General features: G+C 47.0%; 1 protein-coding gene across 1 annotated transcript in view; it reads left to right on the plus strand.

Annotated features, from left to right (window-relative positions):
• LOC119389811 (neprilysin-1-like) overlaps positions 1 to 11,588 on the plus strand; it is a 74,923-nt gene extending 63,335 nt beyond the window's left edge. The window contains 11 exon segments of the mRNA XM_037657204.2: positions 1,467 to 1,565; positions 2,719 to 2,796; positions 3,252 to 3,355; positions 4,268 to 4,329; positions 5,186 to 5,237; positions 5,867 to 5,934; positions 6,925 to 7,055; positions 8,343 to 8,408; positions 9,455 to 9,550; positions 10,625 to 10,698; positions 10,882 to 11,588. Of these exon segments, the coding sequence (XP_037513132.1) occupies positions 1,467 to 1,565; positions 2,719 to 2,796; positions 3,252 to 3,355; positions 4,268 to 4,329; positions 5,186 to 5,237; positions 5,867 to 5,934; positions 6,925 to 7,055; positions 8,343 to 8,408; positions 9,455 to 9,550; positions 10,625 to 10,698; positions 10,882 to 10,984 (933 nt within the window). The 3' untranslated portion in view covers positions 10,985 to 11,588.
• Positions 11,589 to 20,355: the final 8,767 nt, after the last annotated feature.

Consider the following 20,355-nt stretch of genomic DNA (forward strand, 5'->3'; position numbering starts at 1 on the left):
ACTCAGACTCACTGAAGTTACTCAGTGCCGGACTCGCTCGGACTCAAACTCACCAAAACATTACTCACTCATTCAGACTCAGATTCACGGTTCTGTCTGAATCTGAGTGAGTTTGAGTGAGTCGACTCATGAATCTCTTAGCATATATTTGGCTTTTTTTACCATGGTGACAATGCTCTTTAACAACAATATCTCGCATATTTGGTGCTCTACATGGCGCCTTTTGATCTCGAACCTTCAAACATGGGTTATCAGTGGTTTCAATCCAGTAAGGACATTTTTATTGAAAGTAGTGATTCACACATGACATTTTTATCAAGAACTTCATGTGAAAGAGCTTGCGGGGAAAGGTCAACCTGCCCCCCGCCCCCCGTTCTACGTAACTCACGCCTCTGATTATTAAATATTGAGCGGGCGTATGAACGCTAGTGCCTTTAAGCATGTGTGAGTCGGTGGGGGTATAAACATGAGCCGATGCAAGGCCAATAGTAATGCTGAAGTTGCGTAGATAGAACCATAGGTCAGCAAAGAAATGTGGAGCTCACTCAGACTCACTCAAGAAATATATTTTATGAGCTTAGGGTTCACTCGGACTCAGACTCACTACAATTTTTCTCAACTGGACTCACTCGGACTCAAGCTCACCAAAATATTACTCACCCGGACTCACTCAGACTCACGGCTCGATCTTAGTCTGAGTGAGTCGACTCATGACTGAGTTTGCTGACTTATGACCGGTAAAGCAAAGTTCAACCCCGCTACAGCAAAGTTCAAACAACAGTTCAAGCCAAGTTAAAGCAAAAGTTCAATGACGTTACAGCCAAGTCCAGGCCAATTTTAATCAAAAGTTCAACAACGTTACAGCCACGTTCAACAACGTTATAGCCAAGATCAAGCCAAGTTCAACCTCTCTACAGCCAAGTTCTGCCTAGATACAGCAATAAATAAGCATGAGACCTATCAGCTTCGCAATGTATCGAGCTTTGTGCGGCTTAGTGCAAGTTTTGAGCCATTTTTTAATGCAGTAACATTAGGATGGATGCTCCGGCAACATGTGTATTAGTTTGTGTGAAGGCTACCGGGTTTATTCACATAATACCAGGACTGCTGGCTAAGGCTGACATGTGTCGGCCATCACGATAATTGAAGCTAATTAGAGGAATTAAAAGTAACACTAACATAACTTTCTCGCATTTACCACTAGAGTGCCACGGAACATTCTATTATTATCCGTTGTTCACCACTGGTTGACTCCGGTGACAACGTGAACAAATCGCCGGACAGTCCAAGCGCCTAAGTTAGGATTTAATTGTTGATGCATACGCCGACATAAAGTCACCTCGCAGGTTCATGCGCAGACAGGCTTGTCATTGACTGTACGCCACGGAGCTCCTGGTATAACACAAAATCTTCCTTGTGATCTCTTACTGAGGCCCTTTTTTAAGCACTCCTGGCCTGCTGCGCAGGTAGGGTTGCTGATTGACGAGATCAAAAAGACCTACGTGGAAACCTTTCCGAGACAGAGCTTCCTCGACGAAAAGACTAAGGAACTCTGTCGTGAGAAGGTGGGTGTGTTTTGTCATATCCGTTTGTCCATTAAGTACGACAACATCGCACCGGACAGTTACCGCGGTTTTTGTTCGCCGTAGCGACGCTTAACTGACACGTCGACCTCTAAGGCAGTGTATTATGAAAGATCCACACGTGCAACAATCTTGGCATCGGTTTACTATTCGGATGCTCGCAAGAGCTGCAGTGCCACAGCAGAGACGCCTAAATGAAGGACGAAAGGAGCGCGGTGCTTAGTTACGTGCTATGTGTGCGTCAAATAGCGAAGTCGAGTTTTCTGTTAAGAGATACAGTAGACAAGCGAGCGAGTTGGAAGAAAATATTCTAAAACAACGCACAAAACTGACCTAGAAACAGAAAGACAGGACAGGGGTTGCACTGGTCGAGGACAAATGACAGTCATCTATGGTGCGTAGTAACGACTCTAGTAGAAGAGGAGGAGGAGGAAATAACATTATTGTAAAGCACCAGTAGAGGAGGGACTAGTCTCCGCCTGGTCTGGAGCAAGTAATCCTCGAGTCCTGGCGTCGTCCTCGGCTACATGAACGGCACACAGATGGTCTTCTAGGGCCAGGTTGAGCGGTGTGGTCTGCCACTCTTCATGGTTATTGTAGAGACATGCGTAGGAGTAAGCAGATGCTGAGCATGAAATGAGTAGTGTATAAGGCAGAGCTAGCAGATCATGGTCTTATAAAGAATTGGTAGTCAGCGACTCAGCATCAGTTGACCGTAAGGCCGTAACGTTTCACGGACGAGCATATTGTGTGGATATTGATGGATAATCGTTGATCAGTGAGACACTATAGTGCTGTTACATTAGTCGTTTTTATTGCCCACAATCATAGGCGTGCGCACAGGGGGTGGGGGGCGGTGCCCCCCCCCTAATCACCTAAGAGGGGGGCGCAAAATCTTCCCCGTACATTGACCCTTCAAGTCAGCTAAGGGGGGGGGGGCGCAAAATTTGCCCCATACATTGACTTAGTAGGGTGGGTGGGGGGGCACTGCGATGAACCTTTGCCCCCCTGATGGGGAACCCTGCGCACGCCTATGCCCACAATTACTATGTAGAGCACCTCTTCGGGCGTGAATCCCACAGATACCGGTTTTTCTTCAATCACTCGTTGAAACTGCAAATGTTTTTGTGCGCAGGTTGCCGCTATGGGACAGAAGGTCGGTTTCCCGAAGTTCATCTTGGATCCAGTCGAACTGGACAAAGAATATCATGACGTGAGCATCGTTTCGTTTTGCTTTCTCTTTCAGGTGAAGAAAAAAAAGGGGGGCGGGGAGGGGGGAGTACTTAGCGGGATAGTCGATTGGGCTAGTTGGTGATTGATGGTCTCAGTTCCACCCTTTTCAGGTTTATGTCTGTAGAGTATTTTACGGATACCTGAGGGATCCGCCATCCTAGGCTGTTACCGCGTTGCCGTTTTGTATCTGTAACAAATAAATGAGCCGTACTGCAGTTAACTCATGCACGTGAAGATTAACGGCTGCAACGATGCATTCGGCGTTTCATGATCTTTATTACATAAGAAACTGAGAAATAAATCGTGTGAAAGTCCAAGGTGACGACACCAATGAATCAAAAACGAAATAATGGTCGACTGAATTTTTCTCCTTAACGTAGCCAGAGCTTGCACCATATCCTACATCGATGTGTTCGACGTGTTTTTTTTTTTCAGCTTGAAATAGACGACGACCACTTTCTCGTGAATATTCTCAAGGTGCGACGCTTTGAGTTTGCCAGAGATTTCTCGAAGATTACGAAGCCTGTCGATAAGGAAAAGTAAGTGCTGGGTTGCTCCCCTAATTTCACTATGACGTCAAAGCTGTCCGCGTTTAAAATACGGCCGTGAGTGCTAGAATTACGCGATATTGGATTCTTGCTCTGCCAGATATACAGTGATTTGTAAAAATACCCTTCAAACAAATCTTTGAAAGAAATTTTCTGGATAAAGTGCTATTTCGCCTTTGCAGGGGAATTTCTCAAGGTGAAACAAATTACCTTCTAACAAATCGCAACGTCTATGTGTCTATTTCTGAGTATATAACCAACTTTTTAAAGCCATTTAATTTAAAGGCCACATGAAAATTGCGAGATTGAGGTCAAGCAGCAGTGAAGTCACGCACGATTAAATTATACGTCCATTATAGATCCATTTTCGAGATATACAAATGGGTAAGCTGCTATAATGTATCGTCATTGCAGTTAACATTTTTCTAAGAGCCACTGTCTAACAGTCAAGGACAATGTTGCATATTTACGAATAATCTATTACATATTTAACAAACCTGACATACTTTTATTGCATTTTTAACAAATACTTATCTGGAAGAACTTCTTCTAATGGGTGCCATTATGGTTTGTGCTAAGCAGGCATGACTTCAGTATTCCTCACACTGAGAGTACTGAAGGAATGTTTATGAATGAAGTTAACTAGTAATTGTTTCTTAAGCATTCAGATGGTCATTGCGATTTATCATACGTATAAACAGCTCCGATAAGTCTGCCTGAACATGGAGAAGAGCGCTATCTTTTACAGGCATGACGTTAACGAAAAGTTCCTTCGAACGAAATACAATGTGCTACCGTTATTGAGTAGTTACAGCTCAGAACTATTGACTGATTATTTGTGTTGGCGGGAATTCTCGCTACTGTTATACACATGCCCTGTCCTTTCTTTTCAACCCTTGACAGGGAGTGGGCGACAAATCCCCTGATCGTAAACGCGTTCTATGACATCCGAGGCAACTACGCTAGTGAGTACAGAACGTTTCTTTTGTCACCATTTTTTATATTTGCATTTACTTGACAGTATAGAACGAGGTCTGTATTCTCGAACCATCTCTTTCGCAGATATTTTAGCGAGATTCCGCGATACCAGCGTGAAACGTGCTCGCACGTGCACTGACCACAGTGGTCTGGCACTGCGCCAACTGCGCTATTTAATTAAGACGGCGGGCCGGATACGTTATCTCTCGTAAATGCAGACGCAACCGACATAGGCGTGCGCAAGAGGGGGCCGCAGAGGGGCGGCCGCCCCCCTAGTCACCTAGGAGGGGGGGAGGCGCAAAATGTGCCCCATGCATTGACCCCCCTAGTCACATAAGAGGGGGGGGGGGCATAATCTACCTCGTACCTTCGCCCCCCCCCCCCCCCTTATGGGGAACACTGCGCACGCCTATGGCAACCGGCGCTATCTCGTGAAATCTCGCGAAAGTGAAAGTCATCGCCGAAAGTGGTCGCTTCAGAATACCACGCCAGGACTGCTCTCGCTGCCTATCGCCGCAAATAGTAACGTAGGGACAATTACACTAATAATAACTACCATTTAGCATGTACACGTTCCCGGTTACGTTGGAACGCTGCATGCTTCTCGGTTTAAAAGAGTTCATTTTAAACGGATACCGTAACTTGAAGCACGTAAGAAAGAGGTACATCTACATGCTGCGTTCGAATATTCTTCTAGTTAAAGAAATGTTTGGTGTCATAGCGATTTCACTTAATTGATCGACTCTAGCTTGAACTTTAACACCCATGTTTCATTCGTTGTCAAGTGCACGATGTTACGACATTGTCATCTTCACACCAGATTACGTGCCAACACCTTTGCAGTTTACCCAGCTGGGATCTTGCGTTCCCCCATGCTCATTCTCGATAGGCCACAGTAAGTAATAGTTTCCTCATGTTCACTCGCGAAAGTACTTTTCTAGGTGTCGAATATGTAAACCTTTCTGCATGAAGGTGTCGCTTACAAATGGCCGACAACTTTAGCGAATATAATAGGTCTAACAGTGGAAGTTCGTAGAGATAATTAACGTATACGCAAGTAATGTGCATGGAACTACACCCGTCGCCGTAGCTGAGTTGAACGAGCGTCACACGCATTATGCATGCGAAGGCTCTGGGCTCAAATCCCATTAGCGGAAAAGCTGTAATTACGTCGCTTATTGACACTCCGTCATTGAGTAACGATACATTCGAAATAAAAGAAAACAATTAACCTCAGTACCTTTTTTCGGCCCCATTACCTGTTGTCCCCACTTAAAAGAGTTGGAATGACAAGTAATAAACCAGTGCATGCGTTTAAAATGAGGGCATTTGTCTGCTTCGCTTTCTTTTCTTGAAACGTTGATTACCAGTAAACCGCTGCAACGTATATGCCCTCCTCATAATTTGGAAATTACAAGAACAGAGACAGGCAATTATATTCCGCTCTTTCGACAGAATGGACATTTTGGATCGCGAGATTGCAGTGGAAAAACTGTCTCATTTAAGTTCCCCATCACTTTGCAGGTACCTGAACTTTGGCACCATAGGCGTCGTCATTGGACACGAGATAACCCACGGCTTCGCCGGTTTCGGTGAGCACAAAACTTGCTTCCTGCATCATTTATATTTAAAATGTACCGGCCATCCCACGTTGGTGACGTCCTTACACCAGAGACACCATAACATGTTGTCGTCAAACAGTCTCTACAGAATATGTTGATGTACTTCACTTTGTTTAAAAATTATAAATATTGGATATTCGATCCAATATTCTGAGGTCGTCTTCTCGAAAATAATCCTGCACTATTCAATTACAAAATTTCGCTATCCAAAAATCCAGTATCGTTACCCAATATAAAAAGTACCAGAAGCAGGCAGCGTAGCCATACATTTTTTTCGGGGCGAAGGGGTTTCAACCATACTTTATGCATGTTTCGTGCGTGCGTTTGTATATGCGTGCGTGTGTACATACACGGGAAAAATAGAAAAATTTCGGGGGATTTTAACCCCGCTCCCCACCCCGGCTACGCCAGTGACCGCAAGTTGAAGAGCTCACGTCCTTCAAGACAGAAATTCGAAAATCGTGAAAGTAACTTATTTTAGCACGTCTTAACGGATGCAGTTAATACAGCCGCGGCAGTGCTGGGATCGATATTAATTAATAATCGTAAAACGTATTAATTAGGCAATCCACGCAAACCTAATGACTCATGTGATATGCGTTAGATGGAACATAAACAGTGTTCGGCACATGATATTGTGGGCGTATAATGCCGGTTCGAGCACTGCGCAACGTTTATTCAAAATGAAGCGTTACGTTCGTGCCCACCACTGCAGATTTATTTAATGAGCTTTCGTTAACTATGTAATTTAACGTACTAGTTCTTGTGTCCGCCTTTTAAATTTATGCAGCCGTGAAAGAGCCGCACTAAATGCCGCAAGTAAATCACAAGTAAGAAAATCCAGTGCTATTTCGTTTTTGTCGCCGGTTGTTTATTTCCACTCGACCTTAACTGGCTTCTCTTCTCAGCGCGAATAAAAAAAATGTCGAAAATGGCCATTGAAAATAACATTCAACGCAGGTAAGAAATTTGACAAGCATGGGAATTACACCAATTGGTGGCCTGACGATGCGCTGGAGCACCTTCGCCAACGTGCAACTTGCTTTGTGGAACAGTTCTCGCAGTTCCCTCTTTGGAACTCCGGTCTTTACGTAAGTCATGATTCTGATGTTGTTGCTACCCTTGCATGTCGCACAGTCACTAAATATTATAGATTTTTGCGAACTTCCCACGAGAGCGAGAAGTTCCCTAACGCATCATTTTCCCTAACACAACAGTTCCTAACGAAACAGTTCCCTAACACAACATTAAACCAACGTTAGCCATGTGCTGGTATTAGGCGAGTAAATACAATAGGACAACAGCAAGCTTCAGACAAACTCAAGCACTTCAAATCGTCTATAATGTACATTTAACATTGATTATAGGTCTGTGTGGGAGTTCTTGTGTTCTACCTTGCATCACTGGGCTTTTTTTTTTTGCACTGTTCCTCGAGATGTGGTATTGCTTTTGATGCTGACCGAAAAATGTGGCCGAGACAAATCCGAGAGAGAGAAGGGGGGGGGGGGGGAGAAAACTCGTTATTGAAGTATAGAAAATTCTGCCGTCGTACTTATAGGTGTTTACATGCTACTTTGTAATGGGAAAGGCATGGATGACAGTAAGACCCTAGGATCAGAAAAGCAGGAATAGAAAAGAAAAAAAAAGAAAATATACGGCCGCGGTACGCACAGATGAAGATAACAAATGCAATGGTTGGGATGCAGACCGGTTTAGAGCTTATCAATTAAGCTGACGTCATCGAGTAACACGATAATAAAATTTATAAGTTGACGTTGCTGTGAAGGAAATGACATAGGAGCAAGTATGCACGATATCTAGTGGTACTTTAGAAGTTGAGTACATTCTGCCGTGGAGACAAGTTCTTTCTTCCCTGTATCCAAGGCAATCTAATAAAATGCGTTCCGCTGTTTCTAACGCTCCACAGTTATCACAATATAGGTTAGTGGTCAAGCAAATGCGGCGCATGTAGCTATAAGTGAACGCGGGGTTGAGGCGAAGTCAGTGACAGAGTGTTTCAATTCATTTCCTAGACTATGCTTCGCATTAAAAATTTCGCGCAATGTGTGCGTGAGAGAGAGAGAGCGGTCGGAAGTGCAGTGTAGACCAGAAGTTGGTCAAATACGGACTAGAAGTGAATAAACCATAACAGGAAGCGTCAGCGATGGGTGCTTGTTAAGACCGGAAGTGAAAACCAGAAGTGAACTTACGACCGGCAGTGTGATCTGGAAGTGACGTGCCGGAAGGGAGAAACGATGTCCGAGGAGAGAGGAAGGTTCGACGCACGTTCGACATTGCATTTGTTCAGTCTCAGTCCTATTTACTGACTTGTCTACCCATTCCGTTTTTCCCATATCCACGCGAATATATTTGCGCAGGTGAACGGTAACATGACGCTCGAAGAAAACATCTGCGACTCGACGGCCGTGAAACAAGCCTATTACGTGAGTCATCAAAACTTTCTCTCTCTGTCGTTGAGCACACGGCGATTCGCTTTAAGCAATTTCTTCGTGTGCGTTCATATGCACGTCAATATGCATGGTTCATGGCACGGAGGTCAGCGGCACATGCAATGCATGGTACATACATGCCACAATGCATTTAGTCGTCATAGATGCACGGTGACGCGTACCTTTCTCCGACTTATAAAGGCGTCTTTGTACCGATGTGTTCTTACCCTTTCACTATATTTAACAAGGAAAGAATTGTCATACGGCTCGATGCCTCTACGTTTGCGCATGGCTGAGTAGTATGATTTCATTTATAGTTTGTGATCCGGCTTCTAACGAAACACTCTTTAAAGTTATCGTTCTCGTGTACGCTTTCTTGTCCCTGTCTACTGTAAAGTTTATACGTTAAACACTACGAATAAATACATTGCACCAACACGGTCAGAAGTCAACACAATTGCTCAGTTCATTTTGTGGTGGCTTGTTCCACCCTATAAGTCGTATGCAAAGCTTTTTTTTGCTTTATTTTGGGATTTTTGACTGACGGAAAGACAAAAAAAAAGAAAAGCGAAAAAGGATAAACTTCCATACATTGAAGATTATGGCTTCGCATCTACATCAGCGAGTGTGCTGCCTACTGCTCATAGGCGTGCGCACAGGGGGGGGGGGGCGCCCCCTCTAAACACCTAAGAGGGGGGCGGGGCGCAAAATCTGCCCCATACATTGACTTAATAGGGTGGGGGGGGGGGCGCTGCGATGAAACCCCCCTCCCCCTGATGGGGAACCCTGCGCACGCCTATGCTACTGCTCATCATTGCGATAATAGTTTTTTTACACATTATGGTTGTAGTAAGCGATACTTGATCGCACCATCACTGCTGCCCTTCGCATTTTCAAAGATATCTAATATTCAACTAAAGAGAGTGCGTTAAAGGACAAGGCGTTATGTATCACTATACTTATGGCTGGTAAACCTCTGAATCTTTCATGTGACCTGGAAAGCGTGAAAGTTGTCTCCATTTCTTTTGTGGATTTTGCAGGCGTACAAGAACTGGGCCGCGAAGCATGGGCAAGAGCCGCGACTGCCGGGCCTGGGACTGACCAACGAACAAGTCTTCTTCGTTCAATACGCCCAGGTTTGCCCGCAGAATTTGAATTCTGTGCAGTGCTACTAGCAGGTCAATTTTTTTCCTGCCGTGTTTTAGCTTACGTACCGTATAATCGGTGTATACAAGGCATATAAAACGTTCATTACCATAGACAGGACGCGATCGCCAGGAATAAGAACGGCTGAAGAAAAACAATTACATGGCTGTTGAACGCATTCATTGCTGCATCGCCTTCCTGACTCTATTGACGAGATTGTAGCGGTACCGAGTAATTCCTATAAATCATTTTCCATCGCGAACAATGCCGACTTTGAATGAGCTGAGTTGAAGGTTTTTCTGGTTTTTTTTTTTTTGCGGTTTTCGTCATAGCCAGCTGCTGTGCTTGCCTGAAGCGCGCGCGAAAAAGTTTGAGGCAGATGAGTTACAACCAGATGCACGTCAAAGTTTTCTACCCTGCATGGGTTTTAATGAACAAAAAAGGAGGTAAAGAAGGAAAAAGTCTTTTTTTCTCAATGTGTTCCTGTGACATATTTCAATTTAGCGTACTTTTTTTTCTGTTTGGCAGACGAACGAAAGGCTTGTTGTTCCTTCGTGAAATACACAACACGATAAACGAACTACGGACTTAGCTAACTGTATGCAAAAACACGCTTGAGAGGACCACCGCAGCATTTTTTATTGACGAATTCACCATCTCAGCCAAATGGTAGCACCTCTCTTCTTTCTACAGTCAAGTCATGGCCTCCGAGATTGCGCGGCGGCAGATACCTGCCGCCGCGCAATCTCGGAGGCCATGGTCAAGCTAACCTTCTTGCCTTTCTTTATCTTTCTCTCTCAACTATTAGAGGAAGGGATTCCAAGGGCGAAGTAATATTAAGCGTGCGCGCGCGCGCGCGCGTTTGTGTGTGGTGTGTGTGTGTGTGTGTGTGTGTGTGTGTGTGTGTGTGTGTGTGTGTGTGTGTGTGTGTGTGTGAACACGTGGAGTGAAGTACTTGGGAGCGAAATTTATTCCCTGATACCCTTGTTTTCACCGATTTATTCACTGATATCCCTTCTTTCCATTTTCTCTTCTTCGCATGTCACCGCCGCCGGCAAACGCAGATCTGGTGCGAAGTCGTCAGTGACGAAGGCTACAAGAAGTACGAAACCGAAACGCACAGTCCTGGCAAGTACAGGTACATATGCCTCAGAATCGCACGCTGTATAGTAAATACATTAAAAGATGCAAAGAAAGAGAAGCCTCATTTGTGGGGCCAATGTCCTGCTGCTAGTCATATTACAACAGCAGAGTAAAAAGCCAGGAGGCGAAGTAATCGCATTCTAATAATTAAGGTCGCCACGAAAACTGTTTGTTGCAGGTCCAACGGTGCCTTGCAGAACTTCGACGAATTCGCGAAGGCCTTCCATTGCCCGCGCGGGAGCTACATGAACCCGGAGAAGAAATGCACGCTCTGGGACTGAACACCCTTCTATCTCAGCGTTATGCGTGTATACCCAGGAGAAAGAAGAATTGTGACGTCTTCCTCCCCATACCGCATTGGAACCTCAAGGCGCACCACGTACGTGTAGCAGAGTGCGTGTGTGGAAACGCTTTCCTTTTCTTCTCTCTTCCTCCGAGTGACGTCTCATCCTTGTGACAACGTCGAACGATGACGTCACGCGTGGCGGCTGTGACGTCACGACGCCGACAGCCACCGTGTATACACGGCCAGCGGGACAACGTCGACAAGTGCCCTACGATGCACATCCTCCCCCCTACTTGTAGTGAGATGAACGTGGACCAAAGCTTGTTACTTTTCCTGTGCCGCCGAGGTAGGCAAACAAAAGAAAGGTTTATCTCTGCGTATATATAGCTTCGTCGGGCCTTACAACCTGTATGATGTTACACTGTGTCTGTAATGAAGAGTTAGCTGGTCGGTGTTCTTCAATCGTTCCAGTTGCGAAGGCTTTATAAATTAAAAAGAAATGAACAATATCAGGCTACTGTAAGTAAAAACCCGGCTACAGTCTAAGAAAAAATGTCAGCTCCGCACACAGCCATCACTGTCCCTCCCACAGAGTATTTGCATAAATACTTCATCCAATAGCGCTTACTCATTTTTGTGACGTCATGCACTCGAGCACAGATACGCGTTTGTGTCGATGGTTTTATGTCGGAAATTTCAACGTCCTGGTGAATTTCATCAGGGATTCTGCTGTCGCTGCTCAGCCAAACGTAATGTTTTACGTAGTAACAACGGACCTTTAGCTTCTAATATGTGCAGTACTTAAACTAGCCGAGGAAAAGCGTTTCCGGTTCGAGGGGAAACCAACTGGCACGACTGTCTTTCACGGATGAAGGGCAGCGCGGGCGGAGCTGACGTTTTTTTCTTTGGTAAGCACACACCTGCAGGACTCATAGACATTGTAGCGTCACATGAGCGTAAAAGAATCGACCAATAAAAGCAAACATAGGCTCACCTAATATAACCTCATATAACGATCTGGAATTGAGCGGCTATAAGCCTTCGAAACTGGTTCGCTTAAAGAACTGTGCGTGGTCCTGCACTCTGGTCATCTCGTTTTTCATAGCACCTGGTGCCACCTGTTTGAAGCCACGGTTGTCATGTTGCATTTTAGCGTGTAAGCAAAGAGCTGTGAACATAGTTTTTGGCCTTGTCCCGAGCATGCATCGTTCCAGCACAGATAAAACAGGAAGGAAAACTGCGCCAACGTTCGCCAGCATGCGGTTACGACCCAATTCCTTATACCTTTCACCGGCGCACTGTAATAGGTTGCGGTGTCCATTTCATCGCTTCATCGTTGTTTCCACGTGTGGTTATTGTCAAACACCATGTTAAAAATGTTGTTCACGAAGGCCTAGCACCGCGAGCGCTGTGTTATTTCCCGGAAAGACGTGCTTTCAGGCTACCGTGAAAGCGCATCTCTTGGTGCGCAGGCAGGATTGTAGTGTGGCGGGCGTGTAAACGAGAGATTGTAAACGACATTAACACATCTTCCAAAATCGTGCCGAGTTGGTTTTCGAAGACGACTTCATGGGCCCCTCCACCCACTTGCTGTAATGGGAGAGTCCATGGGCGTCGGCAGGGGGGGAGGGGGCAGTGCAAAAGGGACGATTGCCTCCGTTTATAGTTCTTTTATAGTTTGTTCGATGCCCCCCTCCTCCTCCTTCTCCAATCCATACCAACACTTGCCCCCCAGCCAAGCCACCCCAGCGCCCCCAGCCCTCCTTACCCCGCCGTGATGCCACATGGGTTTGCACCCTCCAAGTTAAAATCCTGCCGACGCCCATCGGCGAGTCTATGTGCACTCAAAAGCTCGGGTCGCGGGGCCTCAGCATAAACGTCACATATGAGGTAAATGGTAGTGTGGCAGGTCGCTGTCGACTCTCCCTGGCTCGGGTAGTAGTCATAGGCATGCGCACAGGGTGCGAGGGGGGGCGGGGGAGGCTAGTCACCTAAGAGGGCGGCGCAAAATCTACGCCATACATTGACCCCCCTAGTCACCTAAGAGGGGGGGGGGGGCAAAATATGCCTCGAACATTGACTTAGCGAGGGGGGGGGGTCGCTGCGATGACCCTTCGCCCCCCCCCCCCTAATGGTGAACCCTGCGCACGAATATGGTAGTAGTGATACTGGCAAAATATATGGCAGTAACTCCTCGCTCGAGGACGCGGGTTCGATTCCCGGCCACGCCTGGTCGAAGAAACTCATCTGGGTATCCAGGTTAGCACATTTAAGGCTGATGTCACTTTAGGGCTGAGGTCGGATATCACAGAGTACTTGAATGGTTCTACTCGTATTAAAATTTGATTCATCAGTTCCCGAAAGCGGCTGTGGATAAACCTTGTTTCATTTCGAATCAGTGCTTCGAACTAAGGTATTACTACCGGTCCGATTTCACAATGTCAAATGTCAACATTTGGCACGCTTGGTTAGCAGAGACAAAACGCCGCGCTTGACCATATAGTAATGTACAACACGAGCTGGCGACCTGCCTCACGCTGTCTTCAGATTTGCATCGTCTTGTTTTTTTTTTTTTGTCGTTGTTGTTGTTGCTTTGTTTTTCGCTAAAAACTCTCACGCCTGTACACTATATAGCAAAATCCGTGCACCATCACAACACAGTTCGTGCCCAATGAGAAGTTGTTCGAAGTTGTTGTCCGTTGTATTATCGCTGGAAAAAGAAACATCGCGCCATGTTAAAAGAAAAAAAAAAAAAAAAATACCTACCACAAGACACCCGTGCGGATGTTGTTGTCTCCAGCTATGTCTATCGAGATGTCACGTTCGTTACCTGATATATAGTTTGTTCGATGAAATGAGATCACCCCTTATCTTTCTCGTCTTTTTTACATGCATCTATATACTGAAGTGGACTGTCAGATATCTCCAGTGCTCCAAGTGTCTCCCTTTTCCCTGCCCCTTCCGCGACCACCCCTCCACTTTGCCGTAACCCTTCTCTTCTCTCCCCACTTCTCGCCGCTTCTGGACAACCTGTCTAACCTTTAGCATGTCCGGTATTCCAATATACCCAAAGGGGTTTACGGAATATCGGGGTACCGGACAATGGTATATCGACGTCTTGTAACGCTTCGTGCAACCTCAATTATAGGAACGTTTGTTTGTTCTTGCCTAGTGCCCTTGAGAAACTAGAGTTTAAAAAGCCAACTCATTCGGTATTAGGCAGCTGCCGATAATCTACGCCAGCAACAAAGCAGAATTCACTAGGTTTCTGCAGTTGCGACTCTATGCTTGCCTGGTTCATCTCTGCCCCGCCAGATGGCACCACTTATCCGGCCTCTCACGTTTACGGCTACAGCATCCGGTACAACGCTAACTCAAAGAAGTTTGCGGACAAACTATAGCTCTCAAGTCACCCCTGAAGAAGGAGCCGAGCTGGCTCCTTCTTCGTACGTCGGGTCTTGAAAATCAACTTTGGTTGGGGATATCTCACAGTCCACTTCAGTAATCAAAACCCAACTCTGACAGACAACGCTGTCAGAATGTTTACCTTTCATGCATCTATATAGTACTTCATTTCAGTGTCACAGGGCTTTTCATAGCTGATTTTAAGTCAGCGTAGCTTCCTCACACGTGTAAGACGACTCGGGAGAGGTCCTGCCACGGCCGATGAGATCACGGGGCGATCTGCAAATGCGTGCACCACGCGTCGGTGTTTCTGCCGGGACACGCGGAATGGCTGCAGAAAATAGTGTGTCCAGTATGCGGTGGCCTCTCATCGCTCAATAAAGTATTGCCCTATAAGCAAGCGTGTTGATGTCCTTCCCTGTCTCGTTGGACGTCTCGTTCCGAAGCCACGACGAAATACCAAGCCGCAAGCGGCGCTGACTCCCAGGGTAATAGCTTACAAAGAGTCAGATGGTCCCTAAGGCGACCTAAGGCGACCTAAGGCGACTCGAAGGTGAAACCCATCTTTTTCACCTCAGTCCACTGCATCACTTTCAAAAACTTTCCTGCGCCCAACGTAGTTTTGCAGTGCCTCCGGGATCGGCGCACCTTTGACAAAGCGAAGACGTCATGTGAGGACGTCATCGTTCGAGGTCACGTCATATGACGTCACATAGTGATGTCATCAGGTGATGGGGATTGTTTGCATCACTCTTGTTGACGTCTCCGACGGTCACTTTTCGCGTTTGATGAGGTATCTAAGGCTCGATCGCCGTAAAAAACACCCAAGAAAATGAATGAAAGAGCTGCCACCGCCGTGTGACACAGTGCAACATAGCGCACGTGGTGCGAATGCTACGGCCCCCGCAGTCGTGGGTTCGCATCCCACAGGCGACACGTTGTTTATTCATCCACTTATATTTCCCATAATAATAGACCTCACCTAAAACCTGCCAATAACGTCCACTCTGTTTTTCTTGGCTTAATAATTGTGTCTAACACAAACTATCATCCTCGATCGTTTTTTCTTGTTATTTCGTTCATTTGGCACATGCGTTCATATATAAGCTCCTGTCACGCCCTTCTTTCATACCCTAATTACATATATTTTTTTAAAGCTTGACTATCTCGAGTTCTCGTGAAATGAAACTCGTCAATACAGGACTAAGTCAACACGTTCTTTCGAATTGTCTTCAGTTTGCGTCAAATCGGCTTAATATCGGCTCGTACACTTACACCACAGCCAACATGACATTCAGTGGTCGAATTCATTGCGACATGATGTGGTATAGCAGTTCGTCATTCTGAAAGCTGTTATGGCGCTTTTTCATTCCGTGAACACTGTACAGTCGATCACAGAAGAACGGACCACGGGATCGCATGAGGAAATGGCCCTCAGTGCCGCCTGCTGTCGAGAACCTTGCTTGGGCGAACAATGAGCCAATTTTTATGTGCTCGAGGGCATGCCCGGTTATCGCTTCCTCCAGAGGATCGCAGATTATCATGAGCTTAGCTCAAAAGGCGTAGCGCGATATTGGAGCAAACTAAAGAACACTAGCGCTTGCAACCAGAAGCGTAGCCAGAATTTTTTTTTTGGGGGGGGGGGGGGGAGTTCAACCGTCTTTTTTGTATGTTCGTGCGTGCGTTTGTATGTGTGCGTGTAATATGCTCATGCAAAATCAAAAAATTTCGGGGGGGTTCAACCCCCCCCCCAATCCCCCTCCCTGGCTACGCCCCCCTGCTTGCAACGTACAGTACGTTCCTTACACGCAGCGACTGCTTCTTGCGCCAAGATTGTGGTAATCTTCGAACCCCTGGCGGAAGCGATAACCTGAAATGCTGTATCGGTGACCATGCTTCAATCCTTGCGTGACATATCGCCATTGTTACATGCCGCGCTAGACTCGATCGTACCACGGGCTGCTCCCTGGGGAACGGTGCATCTTGCCTTTCGAAATCCTCGCGTTGTTCGTGCCCGTCACGCCATGCCTGCGGCCACGGAAAACGAATTCGCAAGTTTCTCAAGCCAGAACATTGTGGGCAAGTATACGGCTTTTCTGCTATTTGTTACGTTGCCACGTGTTTTCTTACGCGCACCGTCGGCAGCGGTGGTACAGTGGTACGGTACTCGCCTACTGAACCGAAAGTCGCGGGTTCGATCTCCGCCTCGGCTGTCGCATTTCGATGGAGCTGATAAGCTAGCGGCCCACGTACTTTGCGATGTCAGTGCACGCTAAAGAACACCAGATGAATCCAAAACAACTTTATTAGGTCCTGCGGAACGCGACTGGGAAGCCAGATGATCGAAATTTCCGGAGCACTGTGCTACGGCATGTCTCATAATCATATTGTTTTTTTTCTTTATTGTAATCATATCGTGGTTTTGGCACGTTAAACCCCGCAAATTATTGTTATCTTACGCGCACCACTCGATCGGTCTCACTGCACGGCTGATGCCCAATTGCAATATTTTCGTCGTCTGGCAGCTCAGACCACAAAATTCTAGTGGAGGCCTAGCCAGGATTTTATATCAGGCGGGTCTCACGTCTCTATGTTTATGTGCATATACGTGTTGTATGTGGGCGTGCATATATACGCATGCAAACTACTATGGAAATTTTTCATGGAAAATTTCAACACGTACCCCGCCCCCTCACCCCATCTTCTGGAAAGATATTAAAACATTTGCATGTCTGTACTGCCCCCCCTCCCCCCCCAAATAAATTAATAAACCAGTTGTGATCGAGTTGGCGAACGTGACTTCTGTTCTTTACCGCCTGTCTTCGTTCCTCATAGCAAAACTTTTTCAAGTAAGAATAATCAGTCAGTGGGCCTCTTCGATTTTCAACTTCTGGCTACTTCTGTCAACCCTTGGGCTGCCAGAGCCAGCCAGAATGCATTCGTCTATCTATCTATCTATCTATCTATCTATCTATCTATCTATCTATCTATCTATCTATCTATCTATCTATCTATCTATCTATCTATCTATCTATCTATCTATCTATCTATCTATCTATCTATCTATCTATCTATCTATCTATCTATCTATCTATCTATCTATCTATCTATCTATCTATCGAGGGGATGGGGTTTGAACTTCCCAACACAGGCGTGCGCAGGGTTCCCCATCAGGGGGGGCAAAGGTTCATCACTGCGCCCCCACCCAACTAAGTCAATGTATGGGGCAAACTTTGCTCCCCCCCCCCTCTTAGGTGACTAGAACGGTCAATGTACGGGGCAGATTTTGCGCCCCCCCTCTTAGGTGATTAGGGGGGGGGGCGGCCGCCCCTCCCTGACCCCCCCCCCCCTGTGCGCACGCCTATGCTTCCCAAGACACCCTCAGGCTACGCCGCTCATTCAGTAGGAGCGCCAGCGGAATCTATGTTCGCTTGTTTGTGCAGCCCATAAAGGGCGAGACAGACGGTACGATTTTCCATGCGATGCGACGTCCGAAACTGCGGTGGGGAAACCTTTCATAGCATCGGACAGCCGCCATTCCCTCTCCCCCACCGCCGCGTCAGCCGGCACATCGCATGGAAAATCGTACCGTCTGTCTCAGCCTTTAAAGGGGTCATGAAGCAACCCTTGGGCTTGTTGAAAAAACACATCCTGCGGAAAGCTGACACGGCTATGAACTGCTCTGCCAAATATTACAGTCGTGCGCGCCGCGTAAAGGCCTCACCGCGCTACGACCGTTCCGTCTCTCGTGCCCCGTCTCTCGTGTCCCGTTCCGTTTTTCGACCGGGCCGGAGACGGTACCTGTACGATTCTCCATGCGATGTGCCGGCCGACAAGGCGGTGGGGGGAGGGAATGGTGGCTGTCCGATACTGTGAAAGGTCACCATTCCGGTTTCCCCACCGCCTTGTCGGACGTCGCATCGCATGGAAAATCGTACCGTCTGCCTCGGCCTTTAAGGGGCACTAAAGGCAAATAACAATTTATGTCAGAGTGAAAGCCCAATGTATGACAACTTCTAAAACGGCAATATTATCAACAGCAGTGTCCTACTTACCGAGAAATTAAGCTAAATGTATCACATGATGAGCGCCATGAGTGGGACATTTTCGAAGTGATCCCGATGACGTATGAGAGTCTGCCTACAATAAATCACTAGTAATTAAACTAGCAGCTATAAAAAAATAGTCACAGTTTCGCCGCAACGGCGAAGCAATGAATGCGATAGCAATAAATTGGAATGTAACGCGAAAAACGGAAAGCAGCTCGAAATTGCCAGCGCGTCGCTCGAGCCCAAAGGACGCACGAAAAGAACGCACACAGGACGAGCGCGAACTATCATGCGTCACAGCTCGACACTTGAAGCGCACTGCTCAAACATAAAGCAGGGCGCACGAAACGAACGAACAGGTACACACAGGACGAGCGCGAACTGTCACAGTTGTTATTTATTTCTGATTGAACAGCGCGCTCCTTTCGCAAACGCGGCCGCTGCGAAGTGACCTTCGTACGCTCTGTGGCTTCAGCGCGGACCTCGTGGGAGAGCACAAGACATGCAACCGCCCCCCCCCCCCCCCCCGTCCCCGGTCGTCCCCTTCTTTCCTCGAGGTAAGCGCACGAAGGCGGCCACTCCCTGTAGGGCGAAGCACTGCCGGGCTAGACCGCACGCGCGCGCTCGGCGTGCGGTCTAGCCCGGCCGTGGGCGGAGCAAACTCTATGGGGCGAAGACCAACGGCGTTCGCAGGAGCGGGGCGATGATCTTTAAAGCGCGCAACGCGCGCACGTCGCGCCATCTATGTGGCGAATAAGAAAGCATGTTGAAGGAAATGGTGTATATAAATAGCTTGCCATTGGCTGAAAGACGGTACTGATGATGGCGTAACCGTCTAACGCCGCTCGCTGGAAAGCGAGAGGTCGCCCGTTCGATTCCGCGCGTCAGAAAGTTTTTCTGAATTATTTTTCTGTGTGGCTTATATATATATATATATATATATATATATATATATATATATATATATATATATATATATATATATATATATATGTATGTATATATATACGGTGAATGACGGCGGCCGGCGACGGCAAAAATCAGCCGAGACTGTCCATATAATTGCTATCGCAATAAAAGAACCTTCCGTGCATCAAAAGACGTAGTAAAATGCTGTTTGTTCGTTTCCGTTTGATTCATGGAAAAAAAGAACCTCTGTGGCGTTGCCATGGAAAACGGCGCGCGTGGTTCAAAGGTTCCGTTTTCGCCGAACTGCGCTTCACCCCGCGCCCTGCTTCGCTCACGCGGTCGCGTCTCAGTGGTAGTTTCGGGATCGCGTACTGCCGCGCGTGTGTTTTGCGCGCTCGTGAAAGTCGCTCTGACAGAAAGTTCGACGGAGTGCCCTATGCAACGACGCCGACACTACGAGCCCTCAGCAGCATACCGCGTTTATCGGGACTCAAATCGCTGAATTGGAGCCCAGCGTCGCGAGCCAATGTCTCGTTGTCAAGTTCTCCGTCCACATCCATTGCGGCGATTGCGGCAAGCTTCGATGGCCGTTGTCGCTGCTGTGGGTCCCGCTACTTTCGCTCTGCTGCTACTAGTGTCGGCGGCCGCGCAGTAAAGGCGGGCAACGTTGGGCACGGCAGCAGTGACATATGAAAGTCGGATTTCAGGCGGGTGATTTGAAGTGCGCTAACGCGATGCGGACCACTAAAATGTGATTTTATTTCAAAATAAGCACTTCCTTGGCATAAAATACTGGAGAAGACGGCCGCAGCGCAATGTCCTGCTGTTTTTTTTCGCTGATTTTTTTTTTCTTTTTGAGACGTACAACCAACGAGCCTAACTATCCGCACTTTTGGATGGGAGAAGGGGAGTTAAAAGAAGTAGAGTGAAAAGAAAAATGCAGTTCACTGCTGTGAAACCTGAGGAAGTGCGTAGTACGTAGCACCCAGCGATTCCCGTTGTG

The sequence above is a fragment of the Rhipicephalus sanguineus genome, chromosome 4 (assembly GCF_013339695.2).
Source record: "Rhipicephalus sanguineus isolate Rsan-2018 chromosome 4, BIME_Rsan_1.4, whole genome shotgun sequence".
In the NCBI taxonomy this organism is placed as follows: domain Eukaryota; kingdom Metazoa; phylum Arthropoda; class Arachnida; order Ixodida; family Ixodidae; genus Rhipicephalus; species Rhipicephalus sanguineus.